This window comes from Ascaphus truei, chromosome 8, assembly GCF_040206685.1.
Source record: "Ascaphus truei isolate aAscTru1 chromosome 8, aAscTru1.hap1, whole genome shotgun sequence".
NCBI lineage: Eukaryota > Metazoa > Chordata > Amphibia > Anura > Ascaphidae > Ascaphus > Ascaphus truei.
The window spans coordinates 55,048,397-55,074,994 of NC_134490.1; the positions used below are offsets into that span (position 1 = coordinate 55,048,397).

The window sequence follows — 26,598 nt, forward strand, 5'->3', positions numbered from 1 at the left end:
AGGCGGTCCTTTTACAGAGAGGAAGCATGAATAAATTGGGCCTTACCACTGGGGGTGGAACAAGAAATATTGACAAACCGTTCCATTTTGCGCAACTCAATGAGTCGTAATTGGAAACAAAAGAACGCTTCCAAACTTTCTAAAAATGTTGTCCGATTTTTTTTTTTTTTAAAGGCGTATCCCACTAAGATTTCTCCCATTAAACTCATCACCGTCATTAGTTTACTTTGCTCCTAAGTGGGGCAGAACCTCTAGCCAGCTGCTGCCGGGCCCAAAGTTTTTTCGGTAGTTTTAAAATGTTATTTTGGACGCAGTATTTAGGAAATGCTAGAATAATGGTTATACGTGCACGGATGTTTAGGGGATAAATACGGTAGTTACTGTAAAGGCTCCTTGAACTATTTTAGGGGCGGGAGAGGCAACGTATACTTCTGTAAGAGGGTTGCATTGTATTATAAAATTTTGCCTTGGTGAAATAATGCAGGGGTGATCTTTAGGGGGATACATAAAAAAATAAATAAATAAAAAAAAGGAGGTGGGGTGTGGGATTTTCATTTGACAGATACATGCAGCCAAAAGTCCTCCCATTTGCTATTAAAAAAATTATTTGGTTGGGGGCGAGGCGAGTATAATATCTCTTAATGCAAAGCGGTTTTCATTTTAGATGTCAATATAATTCCGTCATTTATATATTATCAGGGCTTTTGCAGACGGACCTTCATCTGAAAATCCTTTGCCAATGCCAGGACAAAGTAACCGTTTCCTAAAACAATAGGATTTTGGGGGTCAGGCAGCAATACTGGTCGTGCTCAAAGCCAGGTCGTTCTCACGGTTTGGTTGGCTTGCCGGAGATCCGCTCGCAAACGTTCAGTACATTAAGTAACTTAGACATATCCTCCTAAATGCCATCATGTGCCTAATTGGCTCATTGGGATTAGGATATTAGGATATTGTATGCTGTAGTTAAAGTGATAGAAATATATTGGCCAGAGTTTTATCACTGGTGAGTGGGCAATGGGTGGATTTGGACATAAGACCACATAACTGTGCTATGTTTGAAGTATATGCAGAGTATATGCTTCTATATGCAGAGGTGTGGGTTTCATGTGCATCCCTTTTATCCAATCTAACAAATGTGTTCTGACATATTAGAGCAGGAGTGGCCAACTCCAGTCCTCAAGGGCTGCCAACAGGACAGGTTTTACGGATCGCTCTGTTTCAGCACAGAATGGCTCAATCAGTGACTTGGTCAAAATGACTAATTGAGCCACCTGTGCTGAAGCAGGGATATCCCTATTACCTGTCCTGTTGGTGGCCCTTGAGTACTGGAGTTGGACACCCCTGTATTTGACATTCATTAGTTTTATGACTTCAGTTTTATCAGATGAGCTACTGTTTTGTATAGATCAATGAATGTAACTATAATCTGTGTGTGCATATAAACTATTACACACAAACACGCACATGTATACGGCACGACTCAAACACACACAATAAAAGCAAATACTACACAAAACTCACCCACACTGAATCCATCTTTTACTCATATACATACACTACATATCTGAAACATGAGATATATATATATATATGCACACAATTTAACACACTCCTCAAAACACAACTTTTCTCACGCACACACACATTTTTGTCCAATTTAGTTCTAATAAAACTTCAATTCCTTCAAGATCATGCATGCTTTCTTAAACTCCACATTTTTACCATTGTTCGTTATCTAGTAGGACTCTGTGCACAGTGCACAATACACACACACACCTTTCAGGCTCTTGACTCCATGTCACCTGTTCTCATGATCTGTGAACCAAGACACAGTGACGGGAGCATGGGAAAGCAGTGCAGTGATTCACAGCCACTGCCACTGCATAGCAGTGAGTGAACCAGGGCAGTGATTCACAGCCACTGCCAATGTATAGCAGTGAGTGAACCAGGGCAGTGATTCACAGCCACTGCCAATGTATAGCAGTGAGTGAACCAGGGCAGTGATTCACAGACACTGCCAACGTATAGCAGTGAGTGAACCAGGGCAGTGATTCACAGACACTGCCAACGTATAGCAGTGAGTGAACCAGGGCAGTGATTCACAGACACTGCCAACGTATAGCAGTGAGTGAACCAGGGCAGTGATTCACAGACACTGCCAACGTATAGCAGTGAGAGAACCAGGGCAGTGATTCACAGACACTGCCAACGTATAGCAGTGAGTGAACCAGGGCAGTGATTCACAGACACTGCCAACGTATAGCAGTGAGTGAACCAGGGCAGTGATTCACAGACACTGCCAACGTATAGCAGTGAGTGAACCAGGGCAGTGATTCACAGACACTGCCAACGTATAGCAGTGAGTGAACCAGGGCAGTGATTCACAGACACTGCCAACGTATAGCAGTGAGTGAACCAGGGCAGTGATTCACAGACACTGCCAACGTATAGCAGTGAGTGAACCAGGGCAGTGATTCACAGACACTGCCAACGTATAGCAGTGAGTGAACCAGGGCAGTGATTCACAGACACTGCCAACGTATAGCAGTGAGTGAACCAGGGCAGTGATTCACAGACACTGCCAACGTATAGCAGTGAGTGAACCAGGGCAGTGATTCACAGACACTGCCAACGTATAGCAGTGAGTGAACCAGGGCAGTGATTCACAGACACTGCCAACGTATAGCAGTGAGTGAACCAGGGCAGTGATTCACAGCCATCCGTGGTGTCCTGGCAGCATCGTGAGGTTAGGGGTAACATGGAGGAAATAAAGAACTTTTTTTCAGCAAGTGTTAACTTCCCCTCTACTCAGAGGAACCAATGAACAAAACTAAAAACGAGGGGTCTCAGTGCGCAGTATAATAACCTGATTTAACACTGCAGGCAACAAAGTTGGGTGGACTATAGGATTGAGTATTTCTGCGCATTCTCTCCTTGCCAACTTGTACTGTAACTCGCATCTGGAATGCAATGTCCAGGGGGCTCGATCCAGGTAAATTGGAAAGAGAGAGTACTGCATAAAGAGGCATCAATGTAAAACAAAACACATACACCATTCTGCCCATCCCAACTCTTCTCACACACATACAATGCACACCCTTTCATACACAACCACACATTCAAATACTGCACCGATAAACACAACATCACACATCTGGATGGAACCAGCCATGGCAGTGAGGAGGCAAAGGTTACCTTACACAGATGTTTGCTCCCTAAAGCATCACAGCAGCAACATAGAAGGAGAGATAAAGAGTGAGAAGTCTAGATAGATCTGACACCCAGAGAGACAGCAGGATGGGGCTTTTCCTGTGCTTGATGTTTTGTTTATTATTTAAACCCTTTGTTTTGCTCTCTGGCAGCAAAGGGGTTAAAAAAGGGAGAGGCAAAACATCTAACCCCACATGGCATGAAGAATCCATGCCATGCATTTAGAGAATAGATAATGCTCATGCAGCAGGGATATACATTCCCATACAGCTCCTGTATTCCTGAGGCCCAACATTCAGGACTCCATTTTTAAACCCCCACTCACCTAAAACTCCCAGATTATACTGTAAAAAAAATATGCCAATACAAAATAGATTGGAAACAGTTTACATTGTTTGTCTCTTTGATTAGATCAGTGTTTTTCTTAAAAGGTTCCATAACTGATCAAGTGCAATGCAACATTTAAGAGTTTTTTTTTTTTTTAAATGACTGCATATTCCAAGCAACCTCTCGTGTTTTTCACGTTTCCGTGGTGATGATCTCAGGAGTGGTTTGCTGCCTTTACATTAGGTTTCAAGTGCTTAGAAACCAAATATTTAAAATTAAGAATCATACAAGGTGATGTTAAAAGATGGATATAATTTAAATGAACAGATTTGGGGTTGGGGAGGGGGAGCGAGTAATTGCAAATCATAGGACAGGCCTAAAGAAGGTCTCACTGATGGAGTTTCGGGTCCCTCTGACACTAAAATACTTGGATCTCTTTGCGAGCTGAATATCTCATGCACTTCAAAATCAAAGCATCGCCAACAATGGCAGATCTCCCTATGAAAAGCGCATTGGTGGCGTCTCTCTCTGTACAGGAGCTGTGTGGATCTTTTCCCTCATTTATCCCAGCGACAGAGGAGGAAACAAGGCGGAAACCCAAGAGAGGAGCGTAATACCTGGCAGAACCGTCAACCAGGCAGAGTGTTGAGAAATCCCAATAGAATTTCCAGCTATACAAGTATATTCCCCCGCATCCTCAAAAGAAACATTCCTGACATACAAGACTTCTATCTCTTCGTCCGTAACGTTAACACCGGCAGCCTGGAAGAGAAGGATGGCAAAGAGAGAAGAGCGAAAACACCGTATGAGAAAAGAACGTGTGGAGTAGGCTCGGGAGATGTCTCTCTCGCCCTGGATGGATCCATGAGGCTCGGATGCTCTCCTTTGCTTTCCACAGAGACCCTCTTTAATATATATATATATAAAAAAAAAAGTAGGACCCAGAACACCATAGAGTCACCAGGAAGGTCCCAATAATCACGTGTGCATGTCTCAATGCACATGACCCATCACCAGGAGTAAAATCACCAGCTATGCATGCAATCACAGGACATGGAAAAATGGAACCCACAAGGAAGGATTTCATCATTGTGCTAGAGCCAGGAGAAAGAATGGAAGGACAGAAGAAGGGTGAGGACAACCCTTTTCACTGGGTTCATCCTTTCAGCACTGCGCTCTTTAGCATGGAGTTTGGATACCATCTGACACCAGCTCGAGCAGGCTTATTGTCTGATGGTAGCAGTGCCTAGGCACCCCTGTTGGGAAGTGAGATCTGTCAAACATTGGCAGACAATGAAATGAAGGGGTCAACACATTGGATGTTCTAAACCAGGGGTGGTCAACTTCAGTCGTCATGGGCCACCTACAGGTCATGGTTTTGAGAATAACCCTGTTTCAGCACAGGTGGCTGAATCAGAATGACCTGTTGGTGGCCCTTGAAGAGTTGAGTTGGCCAACCCTGTTCTAAATGGAGCTTAAGAGGAAAGGGAAGGGGGTGAGAAAAATGTGTACGGTAAAGGAAAGAGGGAAAGGGGCAAAGAAAGAATAAATCGAGTGTAAAAAAAAAAAAAAAAAGAAAAGAATAGAAAAAGTTAAGGAAAGAAGAAGAAGAAGAGCTGGAGAAAGTGAGTGGGGGGAGGGGGAAAGAAAAAAAAAGCCAAGAGAAATCCTATGACCTTGTGAGTATTTTTCCATGGCCACTGTTATCAGCGGCAAAACACCAACGCCAGATGATTCCACAAACGACACCTTCGCCCGAAGCACCAAGAGCCCGCTGCAGCCCCTGTGTGGCGAAAGGGCGTTACCTGGTAGTTCTCGCTCCACCGTGAGCCAGGCGGACTTGTTGGCCTCGCCAATATAATTGGAAACCTTACATATATATTCGCCCGCGTCCGCTTCGGTCACATTGTGCAGTTTCAGCACCTCAGCACTCGAACTGTTTATCCCCGAGTGCTAAAAACAGGCAAGCAACACAGGGAGAGAAACATACAGTGAGCGGTCACTGCCGTCTGGGGGGTGGGTGTGTCACTCCGACTGGTCTCTCCACTGTGCAGGGCGAGTGGGCCGGAGTATACGGCCCAACGGGATGAATGAAACCACTTCTCTACCAAGGGCCAGGTGGCTATGTAATAGCGCAGAAGTGTATGCTTTTTGCTGAGGGGGATTGTACAGATAATGACACACCCAAAAGTAACTAGTTGGCAAAATGCATTTTAATACCCCCAAAAGGACCGTGCTGCAATGAAACGTAACTTTTACCCTATGTTTTGTCCATTTGTTACTTATTTTTTGACGTTTTTCTTTGGTGCAATTGATGTAGCTCCACCTCCGGTTTTGTTTTTGTTGCTATTTTTGTTTTTACATATATATTTCAGATTTTCTGCTTACTAGCTACCTTTGGGCGTGCCATTATCTGTATATTACGTGTTCTGTAAGGATGTGATGGCTTCCTCTGTGAATTTAGGTTCGCACCTATGTGAGTATATCAGTACATTTTCATTTTTTGGTAATTTGGGTATGCCACATTATCTGTAGATTTGTTATTTAACACAAACGTGTAGCCATGATTGTCACTGCATGATGCCATCAATAGCCATTGTCCTGCCGTAAGCACAAAGCAGTCTGCACACAGCCCATAAAAGTCTATAAAGTTACACGTAACCAGCAATAGTCTGATGTTCAGGGCAGTTTATAAGGGCATTAAAACGAGATCTCCAACATTTACCCATCAAATCTGCCTGATTGGCGCTTGCAAAATGTGGCTTGTATAGGTGGGAAGCGCAGAGGGGAATGTCACTGTTTCACACAGAGGTTTATGCTGGAATTGAACCCGACAGCTTAACACCAGCTCAACCGGCTCGCTGCCACGCCGACCTCCTATGGCAACTACTGCGTCTCACACCTGCAATGCCTCTCCCGTCTCCTACTCACCTTCAAAACCTTCAGGTACGGCATGCCGTCAACGTCGTATCTGCTCCCATTCTTCTCTATGTATCGGATCCAGCGGATGTGAGGCTGGGCATCGCTGTAAACCTTACAGACAAACTCTGCGTCCCCTCCGACCACTGCCGTGGCGTTTGCTGGGAGCCCAGCCTGCAGTATGGGCCTGTGGGAGGAGCGCTCTGGAGAGAGAAGGGACGGGGTACATATGTGAGGAAAACTTATATACACACCCACACACACACATACATAGAGATACACACACATTATATACATATATACACACACACACAATAGGAGTCGTTCTAAACATTTATCTGAGCGTCCTTAAACTTGACACACAGCATATATGCTGTTTTTATCATATTAATTGGTGTGTGCGGTGTGTATATTTTATGCAAAGGAAAAAAAGTGAAGAGCTAAATTCAGCATTTATTGTATTAAAAAAGACATTTATTCCAGCCCTGTTTATAATTTAAAAAAAGGGGGGGGGGCATTTCCTCTTGCCTAATTTTGTTTGTTTTTTGTTTTAATAAATCCTGTCTATTTGAACGAGGAAGTGGTGTAGCTTCAGAAATAGTTGCTATAGCAGCTCAATACATTTAAAAAAAAATTATCAAAAAGGACAGTGAAAAAATATCAGTTGTATCCAATACTGTACAACTAAAATACTGCTTTAATAAATCACTATATGGAGTTTCGTGTTTACTCCATAATTAATGCCACCTCCCCCCCTCCCCCCCACAAAAAAGGTGCACACTCTAAATTATTTGCGATCACCCCAAAAGTAGCCCTGAGCATGTGTGTATAATATACACACACACATACAGGGCTCGACAAACTAGGGCAAAAACCACTCGCCCCCCCCCCCAAATAACTCCTGCACCCCCTTTCATGATTCTTTCCTGCGACGGGGCGCGGCACTCTCCATCTTCTCCCCTGCAAATTGTAATGTTTCTCCTGCAGGTCCTGAAAAAATGGCAGATGACGCCGCGTTGCCACGGCAACTGGACGTCACGCAACGTGGCACCGCGTGACTTCACGGCATCATGTCGCGTCCTGTTGCCATGGCGTCATTTGACGCCGCATGGCCATTTTTTCAGGACCTGCAGGGGAAACATGACAATTTGCAGGGGAGAAGATGGTGATCGCCGCAGGTAAGCACTCGACAGCAGCCAAAATGTGCTCGCCCGGGCATGCGGGGCATTTGTCGAGAATATATATATATATATATATATATATTTACACACACACAATTCTATACCAACAAACAAGGTGCTTGCTAAAGACCCTAAAAATAAAATGTACCAAAATCTGTATATATACACACTAAAATAAAGTGACTGACGGTGCTAGGGATAAAATAGTATAAAAGACCGAAGAAAAAAGTATCCCACAACAGCACTGTTGTTTACCAAAAGAATAATTTATTTATTATAACAACATCACAAACAGATTTAAACAATCTCTAGCCCCCCCATATCAAAATAACCTAACAAAATAAAATGTGGATATTCTAAACACGATACATAATGCTTGGCCCCCTGCAGACGCACTTACCAGAACTCCCTCCTACTGTCTCTGTACGTTCTCCCTACCTACCAATTAGACTGTAAGCTCCTCGGGGCAGGGACTCCTCTTCCGAAATGTTACTTTTATGTCTAAAGCACTTATTCCCATGATCTGTTATTTATATTATCTGTTATTTATTTGATTACCACATGTATTACTACTGTGAAGCGCTATGTACACTAATGGCGCTATATAAATAAAGACATACAATACAATACAATACAATACAACCTCTGCAGAACCGAATGCATGTAAGCAACCTGTTGGCTCAGAGGAAACAACACATATCTTGACACTAAATGTATAACACCAGAGGATAATGAGGCATGCAATCAACCTCATACATCTAAGGCTGCGTCCCCGCTGGCGCTGAGCGGGCGGCGCTTGGCGAGGTGACGTGTGTGTGTGTAAATATATAATATATACACACACACACACACACACACACACACACACACACACACACACTTTCTAGCACGCTCAGCTTCCCCTGTAGCGTCCCCCCCCCCCTCCACGAGCGCTTGCGAAAATTTAAAGGACACCTGGCGCTCATGCTTGGAGAGCTCTCCCAGCATGAGCGCGCTCAGCGTCAGCGGGGACAAAGCCTTAGGCTGGTTCCTAGTGAATTCTTTGCAATCACCCCAAAAGTAGCCCTGAGTGTGTGTGTGTGTGTGTATATATAATTTATAATTTTATATATGTATGTATACAATACATACACATATATATATAGATATATATATATATATATATATGTGTACAGACATATATATATATATATATATATATATATATATATATATATATATATAATTACATATATAAATAATTACATACACACGCTGTTCTATATGTAATACAATAAATAAAGGCAGAGCCGCCAAGGTTGGAGGGAAAAAAAATAACTGGAGTCTGTAAGCCCGTAAAGCTCCTGGCACTGGTCCCTGTAGCAAAACCAGTGCCAAACTGGGAGGGAAATGTGGAGTTGTAGTGACAGGGAGGGAGGAGGGGAACGCTCGAGCTTCAAAGATACCGCCAGGAGAAAAGAGAATAGAAAGCATGCTCAGTTATACCAGGGACAAGAAAGGTAACCCAAGAGGCATGTCCCCTGCACTCCACTCCAGCAATCTGTGTGTGTCACCTGGGGGAAGTCACGTAAACACGCTGCTGCCAGAAAAAGGGCTAAACCACTTCAATAAAGGAGGGCCAAGTATGAGTGTGTATGTGTACGCTCTGTCGTGTCACTAAGCTGGTCCACGGTTGGCCAGGCCACGCTAAGATTGTTGTACAATGCGGCTCAGTTTGGGGGATCAGTCGCAAACAGCACGCAGACTGAGGAATATATCCACGCTGACCGGAAGGTGCAGAGCTGATGCAGTCTCCTTCTCTCTCTTCTGCTCACCACGTGGGGAACCTGCTTATCTCAAGGGTCCTGGGAGTTTGCTCCGGTGCTGCCCTCCTAAAACCCAGCGGGGTCACACATCCCTGGGGTAAAGCATGGCCGGGTTCCGTTTCACCCTTTTAAAGCAGCAGTGCTCGATTTTGTTGGGGAAGGGGGCATTTCCTTCATACTACCTGAACCAGGGGTTCCCTCAGAGCTAATCCGCGGCCCCCCGGCATGGGAACACAATATAGCCGGGGGGGGGGGGGGGGGGGGTCGGGATCACTATAGCAGCAGCCAATACAGAGCCGCAACATCATTGGGATAGATGACTTTGCTACATTGAATTGCTGACCCTACGGCCAAATACATGTATACATTTGCATCACACACGGACACAAACAGAATGAATTGAGGAGGGAGGGGGGGTTGGTGGGGGGCTGCTGCTTTAACTCCATCAGCACTTGATAAATAGCAGATCCTTCCAGATCGTCTCAAATAACAGGACCATTTCTAATCCTTCTCCCGTAGGAACATCCCACACCACGACCTTCTCTCATTGCTGAGGAATTGTTACATTGAAATAGCAAATCAGCCTTCCCTCTGGAGCACCTCACCACCTATACAATCTGGCTGTAGCGGGGTACCACTAGTGTCTCAATCAGCCTTCCATAGGGAGCACCTCACCACCTATACATTCTGGCTGTAGCGGGGTACCACTAGTGTCTCAATCAGCCTTCCATAGGGAGCACCTCACCACCTATACAATCTGGCTGTAGCGGGGTACCACTAGTGTCTCAATCAGCCTTCCATAGGGAGCACCTCACCACCTATACAATCTGGCTGTAGCGGGGTACCACTAGTGTCTCAATCAGCATTCCATAGGGAGCACCTCACCACCTATACATTCTGGCTGTAGCAGGGTACCACTAGTGTCTCAATCAGCCTTCCATAGGGAGCACCTCACCACCTATACATTCTAGCTGTAGCGGGGTACCACTAGTGTCTCAATCAGCCTTCCATAGGGAGCACCTCACCACCTATACATTCTAGCTGTAGCGGGGTACCACTAGTGTCTCAATCAGAAAAACAACAGATTTCTGACTTGAATCTCATCTGTTTTTGTCACGTTGGAAAGAATGATTTTTACTTTTGCTTTTTTTACAGCAGAGAAAGGGTTACTTTATCGCCACTGTTTTGAAACGCAGAAAAACGTGTGAAATCGTAATCGGTTCTGTAGTATTAGATAATAGTGACTGTTTTTTATTCAACTCAATGCCAGTTTTAATTCGGTTTAAAGCCTCCTTTGCTTTCAATAGGTTTAGCCACCTCCCCAGCAGTGCAAGATTTTGCAACACTTTCCTGTTTGTGATAATGTGTTGCCACTATTACCAGCCGTTTTAGCTGCAAACTGTAACAGATAATGTTCTTGGTAATATAAGGATAAATTGTAGCTGCTGAGTTATACTGACTGAAGGATTGATTGAAACTGAAAGGCGGCCATTATGTTGGCCACACAATCAGGATTTGTACAGATTAATAACAGGAGCACCAAACGATTGCTAGTTTAGGTAAGAATGTAGAATGCTTAACATATACAAATAGGGGAAAAAATGAAAGATGGGGAATATAGTATTGCCGATTTAAATCCTTTAGCTGCTAGTAAGGCCATTAGTTCATTGCGTTCAAACTGTCCTGGCAGTAAAGGCGTTAAGTAGCCAAATATATCCAAGCTCTGAGTGCGACCGACACACACACACACACACAGACACACAGACACACAGACACACACACACATCCAATAAATTGTTTCACAAACAGACGTCCAGAGCAAGCAGTCGCAAATAAACCCAGCACACCCCCCTGGAACAAAGGCGGCTTTCATACAGGTTGTTCTCACTGCCACTCTGCGGGGAATTGGTGCGCTGACGTAATGCTGGCAGCCAGCGCACACCAACCTCGTTCTACTTGTAGCAAGTTATTAAAGGGAAGAAAAAAAATACACACCTCATTGGAACCATGAAATAATTGCACTGCTATAGCAGGGGTGGCCAAATCCAGTACTCAAGAGCCACCAACACGCCTGGTTTTCAGGATATCCCTGCTTCAGCTCAGGTGGCTCAATCAGTGGCTCAGTCAAAGACTGAGCCACTGATTGAGCCACTGATTGAGCCACCTGTGCCGAAGCTGCAACTGATTAAGCTACCTGTGCTGAGAGTGGGACTGATTGAGCCACCTGTGCTGAAGCAGGGATATTCTGAAAACCTGGCCTGTTGGTGGCCCTTGAGGCCTGGAGTTGCGCCCCTCCCCTCCCCCTGGTATATAAAGGATAGGGTTACGTAGATAAAGGGGTTGGACACTGCTTGGGGTAATCTAACCAGACATACATGGGACAACGATGCCAAGTTGCTCTACATGTTAAATGTCTTGGACCCTTATTTAATAAGCCGTGAAGCCGCTTCCCACTGCTGGAGAAGAGATCCGCTTTATTCAAGAGAATGGGACCAAACTCTTCCCTGGCTTGGGGAAGATGGTTTGCAGCATATTAAATTAGCTTCATTGAGAGATACTAGAACTTCAGGGGGCATTTCAATCACTAAAATAAACATGGCGCGTTTTACAACATCAAGTGTATACATCCCGACCGTAGAATCTAAAACCGCCCCTCCCGGGGCCCACCTGCGTTTAACTCATTAGTATCTTGCCCCCTGAGCATGTTCAGCTATTTTAATTTAAAAAGTTTTTCTAGTGTTAAAAAAAAAAAAAAAAATTTATTCAGCTCACGCCCTTGGTTAGCATTGCAACCTTTAGACAGCAATGGGCTCTGGGGAGAGCTCCATTTTAACTCGCTTCATATTTCAAACGTCCCGAACGAAGCATTAGATTAAAAAACAAACAACAAACAAAAAAAAAACAGCTTTGCAAAGGGCAAGAGGAGATCTCTTACAATATAAAAATGGCGAATCAGTGCGGGCTACTTTAAAGAGGCCCAAAACTGAAGAGAATCATTAAACTTTAATCACGTTCACTCCCTCTGCTCAGTAACTCACAGGGGGGGCCCCGACCTCACAGCAAGGATTCTGCACTGGTGTTCAGTGGTATAAAGGTGGGCTGTTTTCACAGGTTCAAGGCCATACTTACCAAGCAGTGTTTATTATAAGACACGACTGTATCGGCAGACACCTTAAAGCCCAATCTCTTCAACAGGTCTTGAATTCTGGCATTAAATGGTCTTATGGTATAGCACCTCTTAGTAAATATGGGCCTTTTTGGGGGGGGGGGGTGGGGTTGTAGTTTATTTCAAGTAAAATTAGCCAGTGTGTAGGCATAGTTGGACTGATTCATATTGCAGCATTTTATCATTGCTCGGCACATTTTAGGGGTTTCCGAACCTCAGAACATGCTAATAATAATAATAATAATAATAATAAGGGAGGTAGCCAGACTGCTGCTCAGGATAACACGTCCTCATCAGAAAGAGAGGTTAGAGCAGGACTGCTCAACTCCAGTCCTCAAGCCCCCTCCCCCACCCCAAACAGGTCAGGTTTTCAGGATATCGCTGCTTCAGCGCAGGTGACTCATTCAGAGGCTCATTCGCTGAAGCAGGGACAGATTGAGCCACCTGTGCTGAAGCTGGAATATCCTGAAAACCTGACCTGTGGGGGGTAGGGGGGGGAAGCATGAGGACTGGAGTTGAGCACCCCTGGGTTAGAAGAAGGGCAAGTTAATCCATCCCAAAAGGGACATATTTCCCTGTCTACAGCAAGAGCACAAGGTGAGGACAGCTGCAGAGCTTCCAATAACACCATCAAGGCTCTTGGCCTTCCTCTAACCCAGACTATTGCTTCACAAAGCCCCTTCCCTTCTATTGAGAGTTGCGGCACACTGTTCCATTAACCCTTTGCTAGCTCTATTAATACTCGGCTCTCCTTAATTCCCTTGCTGCAAGAGCCACCAGCAACATGTTACTAAACAATGCATTCCTGGCCCTCCTGGCAGCAGAGGGGTTAATGAATTTGAATGGCAGAACACTGAACTATGAAATCCTTCCCTGCCGTCGATATACAACTCAGACTTCTGCACGGGGACTGGAACTGTTCCATTAAAGCAGTAGTCCAAGCTGCCCTTTTTCCTTTTTTTTCCCCGTTAATATGTGCATCAATATAATCCACACATTTTTAAGTAATTAGCCAAGTTGCCGATCGATCGAAAAAAGTTTCGGCTCGGGGGTTCACTAAATGGCCGTAAGTGCTGCAGAAGAGGACCAACGATGCAAAGTTTTGTGGGAGATCATGTGACCAGGCAGTTACTAGATACAATTGGGGCACTGCTAGAGAGAGGGCAGGGCTCAAAAAAGGGTGTGCCAGAGCCTGTTTCAGAAGAGGAAGGGGATGTGACTTTGTAAATGGTTGCATAGAAACAAAAAAACGCGGGTTACATTATAATACATTAAAAATGTCAGAGTTGATTTTATTAAAAAAAAAATGCTACAAGTATTTTTTCATAGTACAGAACTGATTAAAAAAAAAACAACACGTGGGATATTGCTTGGTCTGCAGTTTTAAAGTAAGTCACTATTATAAACGTACACGGCATCACTTTATTCACTTTTCCACTTCTACAGACTTGCACAACATGGCTCCATGAACTCCTAACTACAACATCTCTGTACAGTAGGGCCCTGCTCATACGGCGGGTTCCGTTCCATGGCGCCACCGCAAAGCGAAAAAGGGCAGGAAAGCGGAATCAGTGTCTCCTACCCTTCTGCGCATGCGCAGACTGGCAGTCCCTCATTCTGAAAATGCAAGCACTCAGCCACTCCCCCTTCTGCGCATGCGCAAACTCAGCCGTCCCCCTTCAGCACATGCGCAGACATGGCGGCCCCCTTCTCGGTACCACTGTATTGGCGGATCGCCGAGAAGTGGGACCCTCCTGTATTATTAATTACAGAGCCAGTGTGATGGTAAAAAAAATTGCTCTAATCAATTATTTTAATGTATAGGATAACAAGATAACTAACCGCTCTACCCTAATACATGTATATTATATTATATTAATAGTAAAAAGTGGTGCATGGGGATAAATACGAACAGAATTTGTTTGTTGTACAATTAGTTTAATGGCAAGAGACATGCAGGGAATTGGTTTCATTAACTCTTAAATAGCCCACGACTAGCTTCACAGTTCGGGGTCTGCAGAGCGCGGCGTAAACGAAAATCAATCGCCGCGAAACTCCTGCAAATCCCCGTCCAAGGTCTGCAAAGGGCTCTGCAACATCAATTACTGCGAATGATGATGTCGAATCAATAGTAGAGCAAAGCGTGCAGGTGAATTTCCTGTTAAATCCAAATCACAGCACAAGATGTGCAGAGCACAATCCCATCTGTTCCTTCACCAATAGGTTTAAAGCAGGGGAGGTCTACTCCAGTACTCAAGAGCTATCAACAGGCCAGGTTTCTAGGACCTGGACTGTTGGATCTTGACTGTGCTTCAGCACAGGTGGCTCAATCAGTGCCTCAGTCTTCGACTGAGCCACTGATTGAGCCACCTGTGCTGAAGCAGGGATATCCTGAAAATCTGACTTGTTGGTGGCTCTTGAGGCATGGAGTTGGCTACCTCTGGTCTAAAGTGTAATGGCTCCACCAAATTCCTCCCGGCCGGAGTCCTGGAAAGTCCTGGTTAATGCAGTCAGTCTGGCTTGCTATGTATGCTTTCTTTCATTTCTCCTTCAAACATTTTGTGGGAAATGTACTTTGTTTAAAAAATAAGAGAGAGACTGGGTTGTGCACATGATCCCTGTATAATTGGAACCTTACAGTTCGCCCACAACCCTCTCTCTACCTCCTGTGGGAGCAGCCACAATGTTATTACAAGTCTTATTTTCTTGCTTTTCCTTCACTCTCCGAGCTTAGGATTTCAGAGCTCAGCAGCAGGATTTCATTTCCTTTGCCCTAAAAGCACACGGGCAAGGGGGCCAGCAGGGGAAATCCTAGCAGGCCAAGCTGGGACACGCCAAAGCCTTAATCATGCATTGACCTGGGCAGCAGAACCAGAGCCGGCTTCCATACTACACCCAGCAGTCTTCTAATCTGATCCGTGATGCTGTCGAATGTAAGATTTCCCTGTACGGCAATTTATTCTGGTCCTCGTGTTGCAATGCGCTCTGGTTGCTGCAGACACGGATCTTGGGCTTCAAATCATTGCCACCTGGGATTCTTTATCACAATGCTTTCTGTATTACAATGTATCCTCACCCCTGCAACTCAGCACATGGTCTCGCTTTGCACTGTGTGCTCGTTAGAGAACTACAAGATCTTTTAGACTCCAGAGCAAAGAATCTGGATTGCTGAAGATACTGAAAAGGGACAATGTGTATTTTTGCTTCGCTGCGGTCATTTGGCTTTGTGGAGTCAATTACGGGAGGCAAAATGCAAGCCCAGGCGCACTAAACGCTGTACACAGGCGCTATGTAATGTAACACAGAAAACGCGTGTTCGTGTTTGCACTCACTTTGTCTGCACGTTCCGGAAGAGAGACGGGCATTACTATATAACCCCAGCATATGGAAAGTACTTCTGCATTGTAGGGGGAGGACGGAGGGCTGGAGGACTGGAGTTGAGCTCCCCTGGTGTAATACACAATTCCAAGCTTTTCAGAAGTGCTGGGAGCGGGGTGCAGACACCTCTCAGAGCCCTGCACAGTCATGCCCAACTCCCAACCCATCTAGCCAAACATGATGAATGTCAACAACCTTTCCCCAGGCTGCCAGGCAGACAAGTTAAGGCAGGACAGCAAAGTACACACTGGAGCACTAGTATTCGTCATATCTTCACTGGAAGAGTCCCACCGATTTTCATTTTCCCATAGCGCATAATCCTGCAGAGCATTGCTCTTGTAACGCCTTTCCTACTAGGCTTGTTAGACTATCCTGCCCTGCATTAGTTCCTAGAAACCAGTCCATTCTCCAGTACTCTGTCCTATAGTGTCAGCATCAAACTCTGAAAATGTTTCATGCCTCATAAAAGTTTCTCCTTCCACGCTAGCGCTGAGCTCGGGCACGCACGCTAGCGCTGAGCTCGGGCACGCACGCTCTCCCAAGCTCGGCACTTGGGGAGACAAAAAAAAGTGAGTCTGAAGCACGCTCAACATGCCCCCAATGCCCCCACGCGCACGCTTGCAGAATAGACAGGACACCCGGCGATCATGCTTGGAGAGTTGGTGACGTCACCGCTCCGAAGCATGAGCGCGCTCAGCGCCAGCGGGGACGCAGCCTTAGTCTGAGCTCACTCTGCCTACTACCCGACGTTGTGTCCGTGGTTGCGCGCCTCTGTCTGCCGGGCGATGTGTTGAACATCCACAGCAGACGGAATGAACCAACAGTAGGCGGGACAGGGGAAGAAGTCATCCTCTTTTTAGAAAAAAAGATGGAGCTTTCATTCATTGGCTGGCGAAGTAAACGTGACGCGGCTGCCGCACTAAATCACAAATTCAGTTGTCTCCCCGAAGTGCAGCAGCGTCAACGCTGTACTGCGCCGCTGGGACTAGTTTCAAGTCTGAAAACTCCCATTGCCAAACATGAGAGACGAATGTGCGCGCGCGCTTGTAGCTAGCAGAGTGAGCGGGGCCTCAAGCTGGCAAAATGTAACACCAGCTCGCACCTGGCTGTTTCTTTGTTGCATGAAAGAGCAGAAACCCCATTCAATGAAAGAATAAGAAATATGGCTTCCCATGTGTTCAGTTAATCCTCCCCTTTTTGCTCCTACTGTCCCATATAAAACACAGCCCATACCGCTTACTGATATAAACGGTGCTAACGCCACCAATGTTGATAAAATGCAATTTAATTCAAGGTGAAGCTTGTATGATGCATTTAATGTCAGCGTCAGAATCAGTTGGTGGAGCCTGATACTACAAAATTATACTAGCTTCAGAAAGTCTACTCTTCTGCTATACCGGGGATTTTATGCAGGATCTTGCCTTTGTCACCCAGTCTTGTATTATTCTTTTTACCAAAATCGCTCCCCATATAAACATATAATAATTATATGGAGTACGCTGTTTCGAAAATCTCAGCATAAACATCATCGATGTATCTCGATACAACAGGATATATGCTATTCCAAAACTGATCAAATGGAAAACATTTCCCTTTCTATTTTATTTCCCAAACTTGCCAATTACAAGTAGGTAATGCAAGGGGTGTACTGAAGTCAGAAATTCTTGGTAGTTGAAAATGAAATGGTTAGTAACAGCACACTTTTAAATACTTCTATTGGTCATATGATTATGAGAAGCTTTTCAGCTCCTCAGTACAGAGAAAATCCAAGAGGTATCACCATAAAGTATATTATTCTACACAGTCCACTACAGAACATGAGGTCCTCACAGCGCTACTGCTAATATCCAGTGGCAGAGGCAGGCTTACGGGTGATGTCATTCATCTGAAGAACATTACCCGTGCAATGGCAGAACCTGAAGCCACACTGTACTACAGACAAATATGTTAGAGATATTCTAACAAAGAAAACCAATCTCAGCTTATTTTATTCCTTGCACCCTAAAGAGAAAGTCTGTTTGTTTCCTGCTTAAATGCCTTTGCCTTGCATATCAAAAATATGCTTTAAAGCCATTTTCTCACTGCACAACACAAAAAAAATGTTACTTTCTAATACCGGTTCTCATATTTTAATTCAATATACGATTTTTTTTTTCAATTACATAATAGCGGTAAAAACCTTTGGTTCCAAGAATTGCAATGGGGGCTTTGTCCGAGACGGGTCCTGAACCGCAGATCTATATATCCACATATGCTTACATCGATCTATATATACACACATACACTTACGGATATCTATACAGTATAGCCACATACACTTACAGAGATCTATATATACAATTACACAGATTGCTGCCACTGTAAATTCTGAAACACCCATTAAAAAGGAGAGAAGGTGTTACAAGTAACAGTGCAAGCTCTCCGACGTCACTGTGTCTTACTGAATTGGACAGTTGTTTTACTGCAACAAATTCTTCTCTGCCAAAAAGTTTACTCTGCCAGGAGCCAAGGAACACCGATATTACCGTAGCAGTCTTACTCTGCCGCGCACGCGCACACGCACACGCACGCACGCACGCACGCACGCACGCACGCACACACACACACACACACACACACACACACACACACACACACACACACACACACACACACACAGTAAATGCACTCAGCACTGTAACACATGGGCGTGCAAACTTTTTTTGCTGCGGCCCCCCCCTGATGTTACAACACTTCCCCCCTTTACCTTGCGTGGCGTCATCGTATGACCCGCAGCGTCATTTAACATCACTTCACCATGGCAACCGTGATGTTACATGACGCCGCGGTGCCATTGTCACGCATCCTGAAGCCGGCTGAACCTCGGTAAGTAGAGGCTGCAGAGGCCATGTGCGGTCCCCCAGCATTTCATTTAAATGCCTTGGGGAAGAGCGCGGGTCCTCTGCAACCGCCCGCGCGCGCCCCCCAAAAAAATCTCAGGCCCCCCCGGGGGGAGTTTCCCCCCAGTTTGCGCACCGCTGCTGTTACATATTCTCTACCACTTATAAAGCGCGTTTCAGCAATTGACAAATTGGATTGGATTATACAGTACGTGCTGTTTTCATTATAGATTAATAAAGAGCTTCTACTTATTAGAGGAAAGAATGCTGCAGCGATCCTAAAGATGCATTAATCGGGCCCGAGGTATAAAGCAACTTTCAGAGTTTATCAAAAGTCCAATAAATAAATACAAAATAAACCAAATGTAATGAACAAAAATGACTAGATTCATACTGAATGATGTGATCACGTTGAAAAGGGGAATGTAAAGGCGATTTTAACCAAAGACTTATTTTGGACAGAAAGTGTGACTGCCCCTTTGCTGCTTGGGGAGCCTATAATGCATTGCAAAGCAACGTCCTGCAAGACCCTCTGCCAACAAAGGGGGTTTATAAATTCCTGGAGACCCGTTTGTCTGGAATGTTCCTCCTCGGCTCCTGGCCGCCCTCTGTGAGCGGTTGTCACAGGTTCGAGGTCTGGGGAGTCATAGGAATCAACTGGTAATCATGGATCTTGACATAAGCACTTGGCTCTGTACCCCGGGATGCTGTCCCAGCTTGGAGGAGATGACTCCAAATTTCCGCTCATGGCATCATGTGGCTACTCTAGTGAGAGCAGCAGTCAGTCAGCTGAATGCCCTGCCACCCTGAATCAGCAAACCTTGGTGCCACTGGTTTTATTAGCACCTGGTAACCCCCATCTCCAGACAGCATTAAATAATGAATAGTGCAGGTGGTTACACACCATTGGCTATCGTTGAGAATGAGCACCCTTGTTGAGAAGTACAGGTTTGGGATGTGGATCCCCCAAGAAGCCTGCAGCTGCCCGTGAACTTTATTTACACACTTACAGAGCCAACCTTGGAATGTTCACATCCATAAGGGATGTCCAAGCCAAGTCTGGAGAGCAACCAGACGTTTGAGTTTTCAGGGCAACACATACCTACTTCAAGTTGTCTTTGTGATAATTATCACTTGGTTTATTAGAGAGATCTTGAAAACCCGGCTGTTTTTGAGGACTGAACTTGGGGAGTCTTCGTCCATAGCATATTTACAACTAGGTCACATGTAGAAGATCTATTATCAGCTAAAGAATGAAACACGTAGAATGTTCACAACCCCTAAAGAACGTTTCCAGAAACAATTAGAGAGTTCGTAACCAGCTATACACAGAAATGCAGTTTGAGAGGCTGCCTCCCTGAAAATCTATAAAAACAGTCCTAAGTGTTTACCCAGGCATTTCATTAGTGAACTACAATATGTCCGGCATTTAATAGCTACAGTCCTGTCCCAATCCTGTATTGCATCTTTCCTTGTGTTTGGGCTTTTTTTTTTTTTTATAATCGCAGTTCAAGCTGCCGTTTAAAAATATATATATATATATTTTTTCCCATTCAAAATGTGCATCAATACAATCTGCACACTGACAAGTGATTATCTAAATTGCAGATCCATCCACTCTTCTGTAATCGATCGCTTGCTCAGGTTATTCTATTCAATTCTTGCACAGCATTGTGGGCAATGTAGTGCAGCAATATTATGTGACTGGGCAGTTACAATACAATTGGTGCACTGCTAGAGAGAGGGCAGGCTCAAGAGCCAGAGCCTATCAGAAGGGGAAGGGGGTGTGTCTTTGTAAATGTTTTCTACATTAGAAACATTAAAAATGTTTTTAAAACATTTTTTTTTAAATACTACAAGTATTTTCTCATAGTACAGAACTGATTAAAAAACACACACACGTAGGATATTGCTTGCACTGCTGCTTTAAAGGTTTTCTTATTTTTTTCCTTTCTGTAGCTGTGAAGTGCTTTTTGAGTCCCATTGGGAGAAAAGCTCTAAAAAAAGTTATTATTTATTAGAAATATTTAGAATGTTCCCAGCCACCTATAGAATGTTCAGAGAAACATCTAGAATTTTGTAGATGCCATCTCAGCCGCCTATCTACTGAACGTGTACAGACATTTACAATGCAGATGTGGAATGCCATCTTTCATTTGCTGTCCCATTACCTTTATTGTAGCATAAATCTGAATATAATATTTTGCATTAACAATTGTGTGCGGACAATCCATTTCTTTTAATCGTGTGCTTCTGCGATATGATGGCTTGCTAAAGCCACTACACCATGAAACATGTAGGGTAGCATTGAAAAATCAAACTTATAACCAATTAATACACCTGTGTGCTTGTCTTAACATGAACACAACTGTATACTCATGAGCATTTACAATGTGCACAATAGCAATTAAATAACAATATATTTCAATGTACAATATAATATATTGCTATGGAGAGCAATACACAGAGAGAACGGGACTCACCTATGACATCGAGATGGTACGTATGGTTAATAGATCCATATTCATTCTCTACGATGCAGGTGTAGATGCCTTTGTCCGAGGGGACCACACTTTCCATAATCAGGCTCCAGTGCTGCTTTCGAACCTGAAGGGATAACAGGGAAACTCTGAAGCGCTAGCTCTGGTGTCACAGGTGCAAACACATTGTGGAATTAGGGAAAAGGGGGTTGAGCTGCAGTGAGGCCACTTAAAAAGGTCACTACACATACATACTAAGCAGCTTCAGACTGCAAAATAAGGAACCAAGTAAAGGGTTGGATTTATCACCAAGGAATAATGCAGTCATGAGGGTGAATTCACTAATGCATGTTATACAGAGACTGTATAATTCAGAGAATGTATCTGCACAGGGTGATAAGCTCAGGGCACTTGGGGTTTTGGTTCTACATTTGTTTCATGTCTAGGTCTTGGATTTGTAAAAATATTTTGGAAAAAAGCCTCAAAATCAGCAGATTTTTTAATACTATTATTATTCAACATTTTGAGTTTTGTGCAAAAGTCTGCATGCTTTTTCGAAGGTCAACCAAAAGTTCAACCTGTTTATATTACAATTACAAAAAGACAAACAAACACAAAGATGAACTGGTCTGATTTTGTCTCATATGTCGTTTAGATTTGAAAATTAGTTCCCAGGTTTAATCTCGGACGTCTGAACAAATGCTGAAGTTCAGATTTCGGACCCGCAAACCTGCCCATCTACATCAAGGCAAAGGGATCTTAAAAAGCACATGAGATCATTAACAAAATGTCCTTGCAGAATATCATCAACGCCTTAAAAATTACTTTTACTCCTGGTTAGAAAGTACAGAGAAATTCCCCACCATTACATTACATTGAATGGCCCGCCTACCAGTAAGGAGAAGGCTGTGTCAGAAACATAAGAATGCATGATCCGTCTTCCTTATACCACACACTAACCCTTCTTCTATGGCCTGAGTTTAGAGTCCATCACATACTTGCTAAATAGCCCCAAACAGACTTCAGAGACCAGAGACCCAGCCACCGAGACACACGGTGCAGGGGGGTGTGAGTGGAGTCAGGAGGAATGCAGAGGAGGGGGAATGAGTGTGGAGATGGCATGGGATGGGGGCAAGGGGAACAGGTATCAGTTAATGGAATAATGAGCGTCCTTTCAGGAGCACACAAAGTCCTATTCAGCAGAGACCTCGGTTCTGTCAGCAGCTCATATTGTGAAATCATTTTCGGGTGATGAGGGACAGTCTTGACCAGGAGATTCCAGACTGTGCAGAGGCTCAGCATGTCCCTCCCGAGAAGCAGCTCTACCCATAAGCAAACAAAGCACAATGCTTTAAGGAAGGGGTAGCCAACTCCAGTTCTCAAGAGCTACCAAACAGGTCAGGTTTTCAGAGCATATCCCTGATTCAGCACAGGTGGCTCAATCTGAGCCACTGATTGAGCCCCCTGTGCTGAAGCAGGCTCTTTGACTGAGCCACTGATTGTGCCACCTATGCTGAAGCAGGGATATCCATAAAACCTGACCTGTTGCTTGCCCTTGAGGACTAGAGTTGGCTACCCCTGGCTTAAGGCTTCAGCTAAAGAAGGATTTTTATGACCTTGAGCTTCTTTGTTTTTGCTTGTGTTGTTCTCATTAGAAACTGTTTTAATGAGTTAAAAATAAAATCCTAAATAGCATTTGGTCAGTGAGCAAAACAAAGCATTACTGTGGTGTGGATGGGTAGGACTAGTGGATCCTTATCCACCTGCAACGATTAACGGCTTATTGCAAGCACAAGAACGCAGCGCCACAGAGGGGATTATAGCACATTACAGACTGTCTGTTAGAACGTATTAGAATGGAGTGTCACTCACTGGAGAACGTGCATTTAGTCTTCAGCATCGATAGTCTTTAAAACAGGTCTCAACTCATTTGGAGAATTGTGCCTTTGGCAACAATGTGCAATAATGAATTACTTTATAATGCCTCATTCTGCAGCGTTGTACAATGGGGGAAGTAACATGCATAACACACAGATTAACAGCAATTTATACACGGGATATACTACGGTAGGTCAGGAGGTCCCTGCTCCAAGGGGGGCGGGGGAGGGGGAGGTGGAAGAGAGCAGCTCCGAGAGTGAGAGCTGACCCTGGAGCGTACGAGCTGCCCCCAAAGAGCACGCGAGAGAGCTGCCCCCGGAGAGCGCAAGAGAGCTGCCCCCGGAGAGCGCAAGAGAGCTGCCCCCAGAGAGCGCAAGAGAGCTGCCCCCAGAGAGCGCAACAGAGCTGCCCCCAGAGAGCGCAAGAGAGCTGCCCCCAGAGAGCGCAAGAGAGCTGCCCCCAGAGAGCGCAAGAGAGCTGCCCCCGGAGAGAGAGAGCTGCCCCCGGAGAGAGAGAGCTGCCCCTGGAGAGAGAGAGCTGCCCCCGGAGAGAGAGAGAGCTGCCCCCGGAGAGAGAGAGAGAGCTGCCCCCGGAGAGAGAGAGAGAGCTGCCCCCGGAGAGAGAGAGAGCTGCCCCCGGAGAGAGAGAGAGCTGCCCCCAGAGAGAGAGAGAGCTGCCCCCAGAGAGAGAGAGAGCTGCCCCCAGAGAGAGAGAGAGCTGCCCCCAGAGAGAGAGAGCTGCCCCCAGAGAGAGAGAGCTGCCCCCAGAGAGAGAGAGAGAGCTGCCCCCAGAGAGAGAGAGAGAGCTGCCCCCAGAGAGCGTGAGCGAGAGCTGCCCCCAGAGAGCGTGAGCGAGAGAGTGAGCGCGAGAGCTGCCCCCGAGAGAAAAAGCGCGAGCGCGAGCGAGAGAGCTGCCCCCAGAGAGAGAGCGCGAGCGAGAGAGCTGCCCCCACAGAGAGAGCGCGCGAGTGAGAGAGCTGCCCCCAGAGAGAGAAAGAGCGCGAGCGCGAGCGAGAGCGAGAGAGCTACCCCAGAGAGCGCGAGTGAGAGAGCTGCCCCCCCAGAGAGAGAGCGCGAGCGAGAGAGCTGCCCCCAGAGAGAGAGCGCGAGCGAGAGAGCTGCCCCCAGAGAGAGAGAGAGCGCGAGCCAAAGAGCTGCCCCCAGAGCGAGAGAGTGCGAGCGAGACAGTGCGAGCGCTGCCCCTAGAGAGCGTGAGCGAGAGAGCTGCCCCCAGAGAGAGCGCGAGCGAGATACCAGCCCCCCGAGAAAGAGCACAAGCGAGAGAGCTGCCCCAATACAGAGAGAGCGTGCAAGTTATTGGGGTTCTGAGCAGACCAGATGGTACTTCAGCGGCTGTGTGACCATCTTCATAGCGTATACACTAACCAGCAGTGCAATCAGTGCAGCACAAATAAAGCAAATCGCAACCAAAATATTGTTTTGGGGATGAAGCATTTTAAAGAAGCAACCCCCCTCCCCCTTCCCCTCCCACAAGCTTATACGATTTTAATCTCATATAATGTTTGGTATCTTCCCCATAATCATTTCCTGCTTCTTTAAAAGCATTGTTTTCTTCATCTCTAGGGTCTGCGATTACCAAGCTAACCTTTAGGCTTTGCCTATAGTGCCGCAATTTGATTTGTTAAAGGGCCGTCACGTGACGCGACGGCCCTTGAAAAATCACATTTTGCCGCTGGCGGGTTTTTGCGACGGCGACGTCACGTGCACTATAAGCGCACGCGGCGGCGGCAATGCTTTTGTTTTTGGGTGAATTCGCGTCGCCGGCACTATAAGCACGGCACTGCACTGGGCTCTGGGAAGCGCTCCATTTTTACCTGGTGGACACTTAATATTGCAAACGCTTATATCTTCTGAACGGAGCATCACATTTGCTATACAGAATTTTTTGCTTATACTATTATTACAGACCCAACAACTTTCACTGATTTTTAGCATCTCCAACTTCAAAAGAGTCTCCCGGATTTCAAAAAAAATCAGCCCTTTTCAAATAATATGACATTCCGGAGCAGAACCCCCAGAATCTCTGGGACTTCAGTCTTTCAGAGGATCACCTCTCTGCAGATACATGCGTGGTCACAGTGTCTGTTCCACGCAAAGTGGGCAGAATTTCCCCAGGAACTTTTGTGAACGCAGAGGAAAAAGTTTTGCGCCGAGTGCAATTTTATGAGCGGCACCAACGATGTCGGTTTTCTCTTATTGGTCGAAGCAGGGGCGCTCCCAGCCAATCACAATTTGCTATGCAGGTAACACAGCGAATTCATACAACGGCCTTCGTTTTAACCGCTTGCGTGTGGAATGGGATTGCTACGACTTTAGCACTGAAGGACAAAACACCTGCAGGGAGTTTCTTTGTTGGAATAATATTAGTGCCCTTTTGGGGGAACAAGTGGTCCGATAGTGAAAGTTTCAGTAACATTCCATGAGAAGGCATTCCAGAGCTAATCGCGGACGGAGGGGTCACTCAAGTTAAATCCACCGGGGCTGCCCAACCACACAGAAAACGTGACAGCTAGCGAAAGCAGAGACACTGCGTCCCCTCAGTCTGTAGCACAGCTAGCCAGTCCTCAAAGGCTACCCACAGGTCAGGTTTTCAGGATATTCCTGCTTCAGCACAGATGGCTCAATCGGTGGCTCAGTCAAAGACTGAGCCACTGATTGAGCCACCTGTGCTGAAGCAGGGATATCCTGAAAACATGACCTGTTGGAGGGGTGTCAGGACTGGAGTTGAGAACTCCAGACTTAGATTGTAAGCTCTCCGGGGCATATTGGCTAGCCCTGGTATACAGCATCAACAATTTCCCATCTGGCCTCCTCCTCCTATCTGGCAGGGAGTGTGTTAAGCAGCCAAGTGCTTTTACCTCATTACGACTTTTAACCCCTTCAGCACAGAAGTCCCGGAACATCAATGTGAGGCATGTCTTAGCGGGCAGGTAAGCCGTTAAAAATGGCAGGGAAAGTGTTAAGAATCGGAGTGCTTTTACCACATTGCACGTCTTAGCCCCGTCGGTGCGTGCAGCGCATTGCTCTGGCTCCGACGGGGTTAACATAACTGGGGGCTGGTAACCATGGGCTGCACCTTTACGGCAATGAAGGGGTTAAAGCGAGTTGGTAAATGGCGCAGCGCGGCTAGATTCCAGGACGCTTGCCCTTCATTCCCAGGGAGCCGTCTCGCCCACAATCAGCACTGTGTACTCAGGCAATTCCCAGCGATTAAACTGTTTGCTCGCGTCAGGCTGAATGTGTAGAAAGGGCAGTGGCGGGAACGGCTTATCAGGGACGGCAGGTGTGGGAACGGAATCCTGCTAATGCCAAGCCTGCCGCTGATGGAGAACATTTGTTTTCAGGGAGGTGCAAG

General features: G+C 45.7%; 1 protein-coding gene across 12 annotated transcripts in view; it reads right to left on the reverse strand.

Moving 5' to 3' along the window:
• The window catches only part of FGFR2 (fibroblast growth factor receptor 2), a 79,219-nt gene that overhangs the window by 17,208 nt on the left and 35,413 nt on the right, over positions 1 to 26,598 (reverse strand). For 8 of the 12 annotated variants that reach the window (XM_075612071.1, XM_075612069.1, XM_075612063.1 and 5 more), the window contains 3 exons: positions 21,349 to 21,472; positions 6,469 to 6,659; positions 5,343 to 5,490 (listed from right to left, as the gene is read on the reverse strand). In XM_075612071.1, the coding sequence (XP_075468186.1) occupies positions 5,343 to 5,490; positions 6,469 to 6,659; positions 21,349 to 21,472 (463 nt within the window). Of the gene's footprint in view, positions 1 to 4,154; positions 4,300 to 5,342; positions 5,491 to 6,468; positions 6,660 to 21,348; positions 21,473 to 26,598 lie in introns of all 12 variants that reach the window. The other 4 variants (XM_075612072.1, XM_075612070.1, XM_075612067.1 and 1 more) reach the window with 1 other exon arrangement.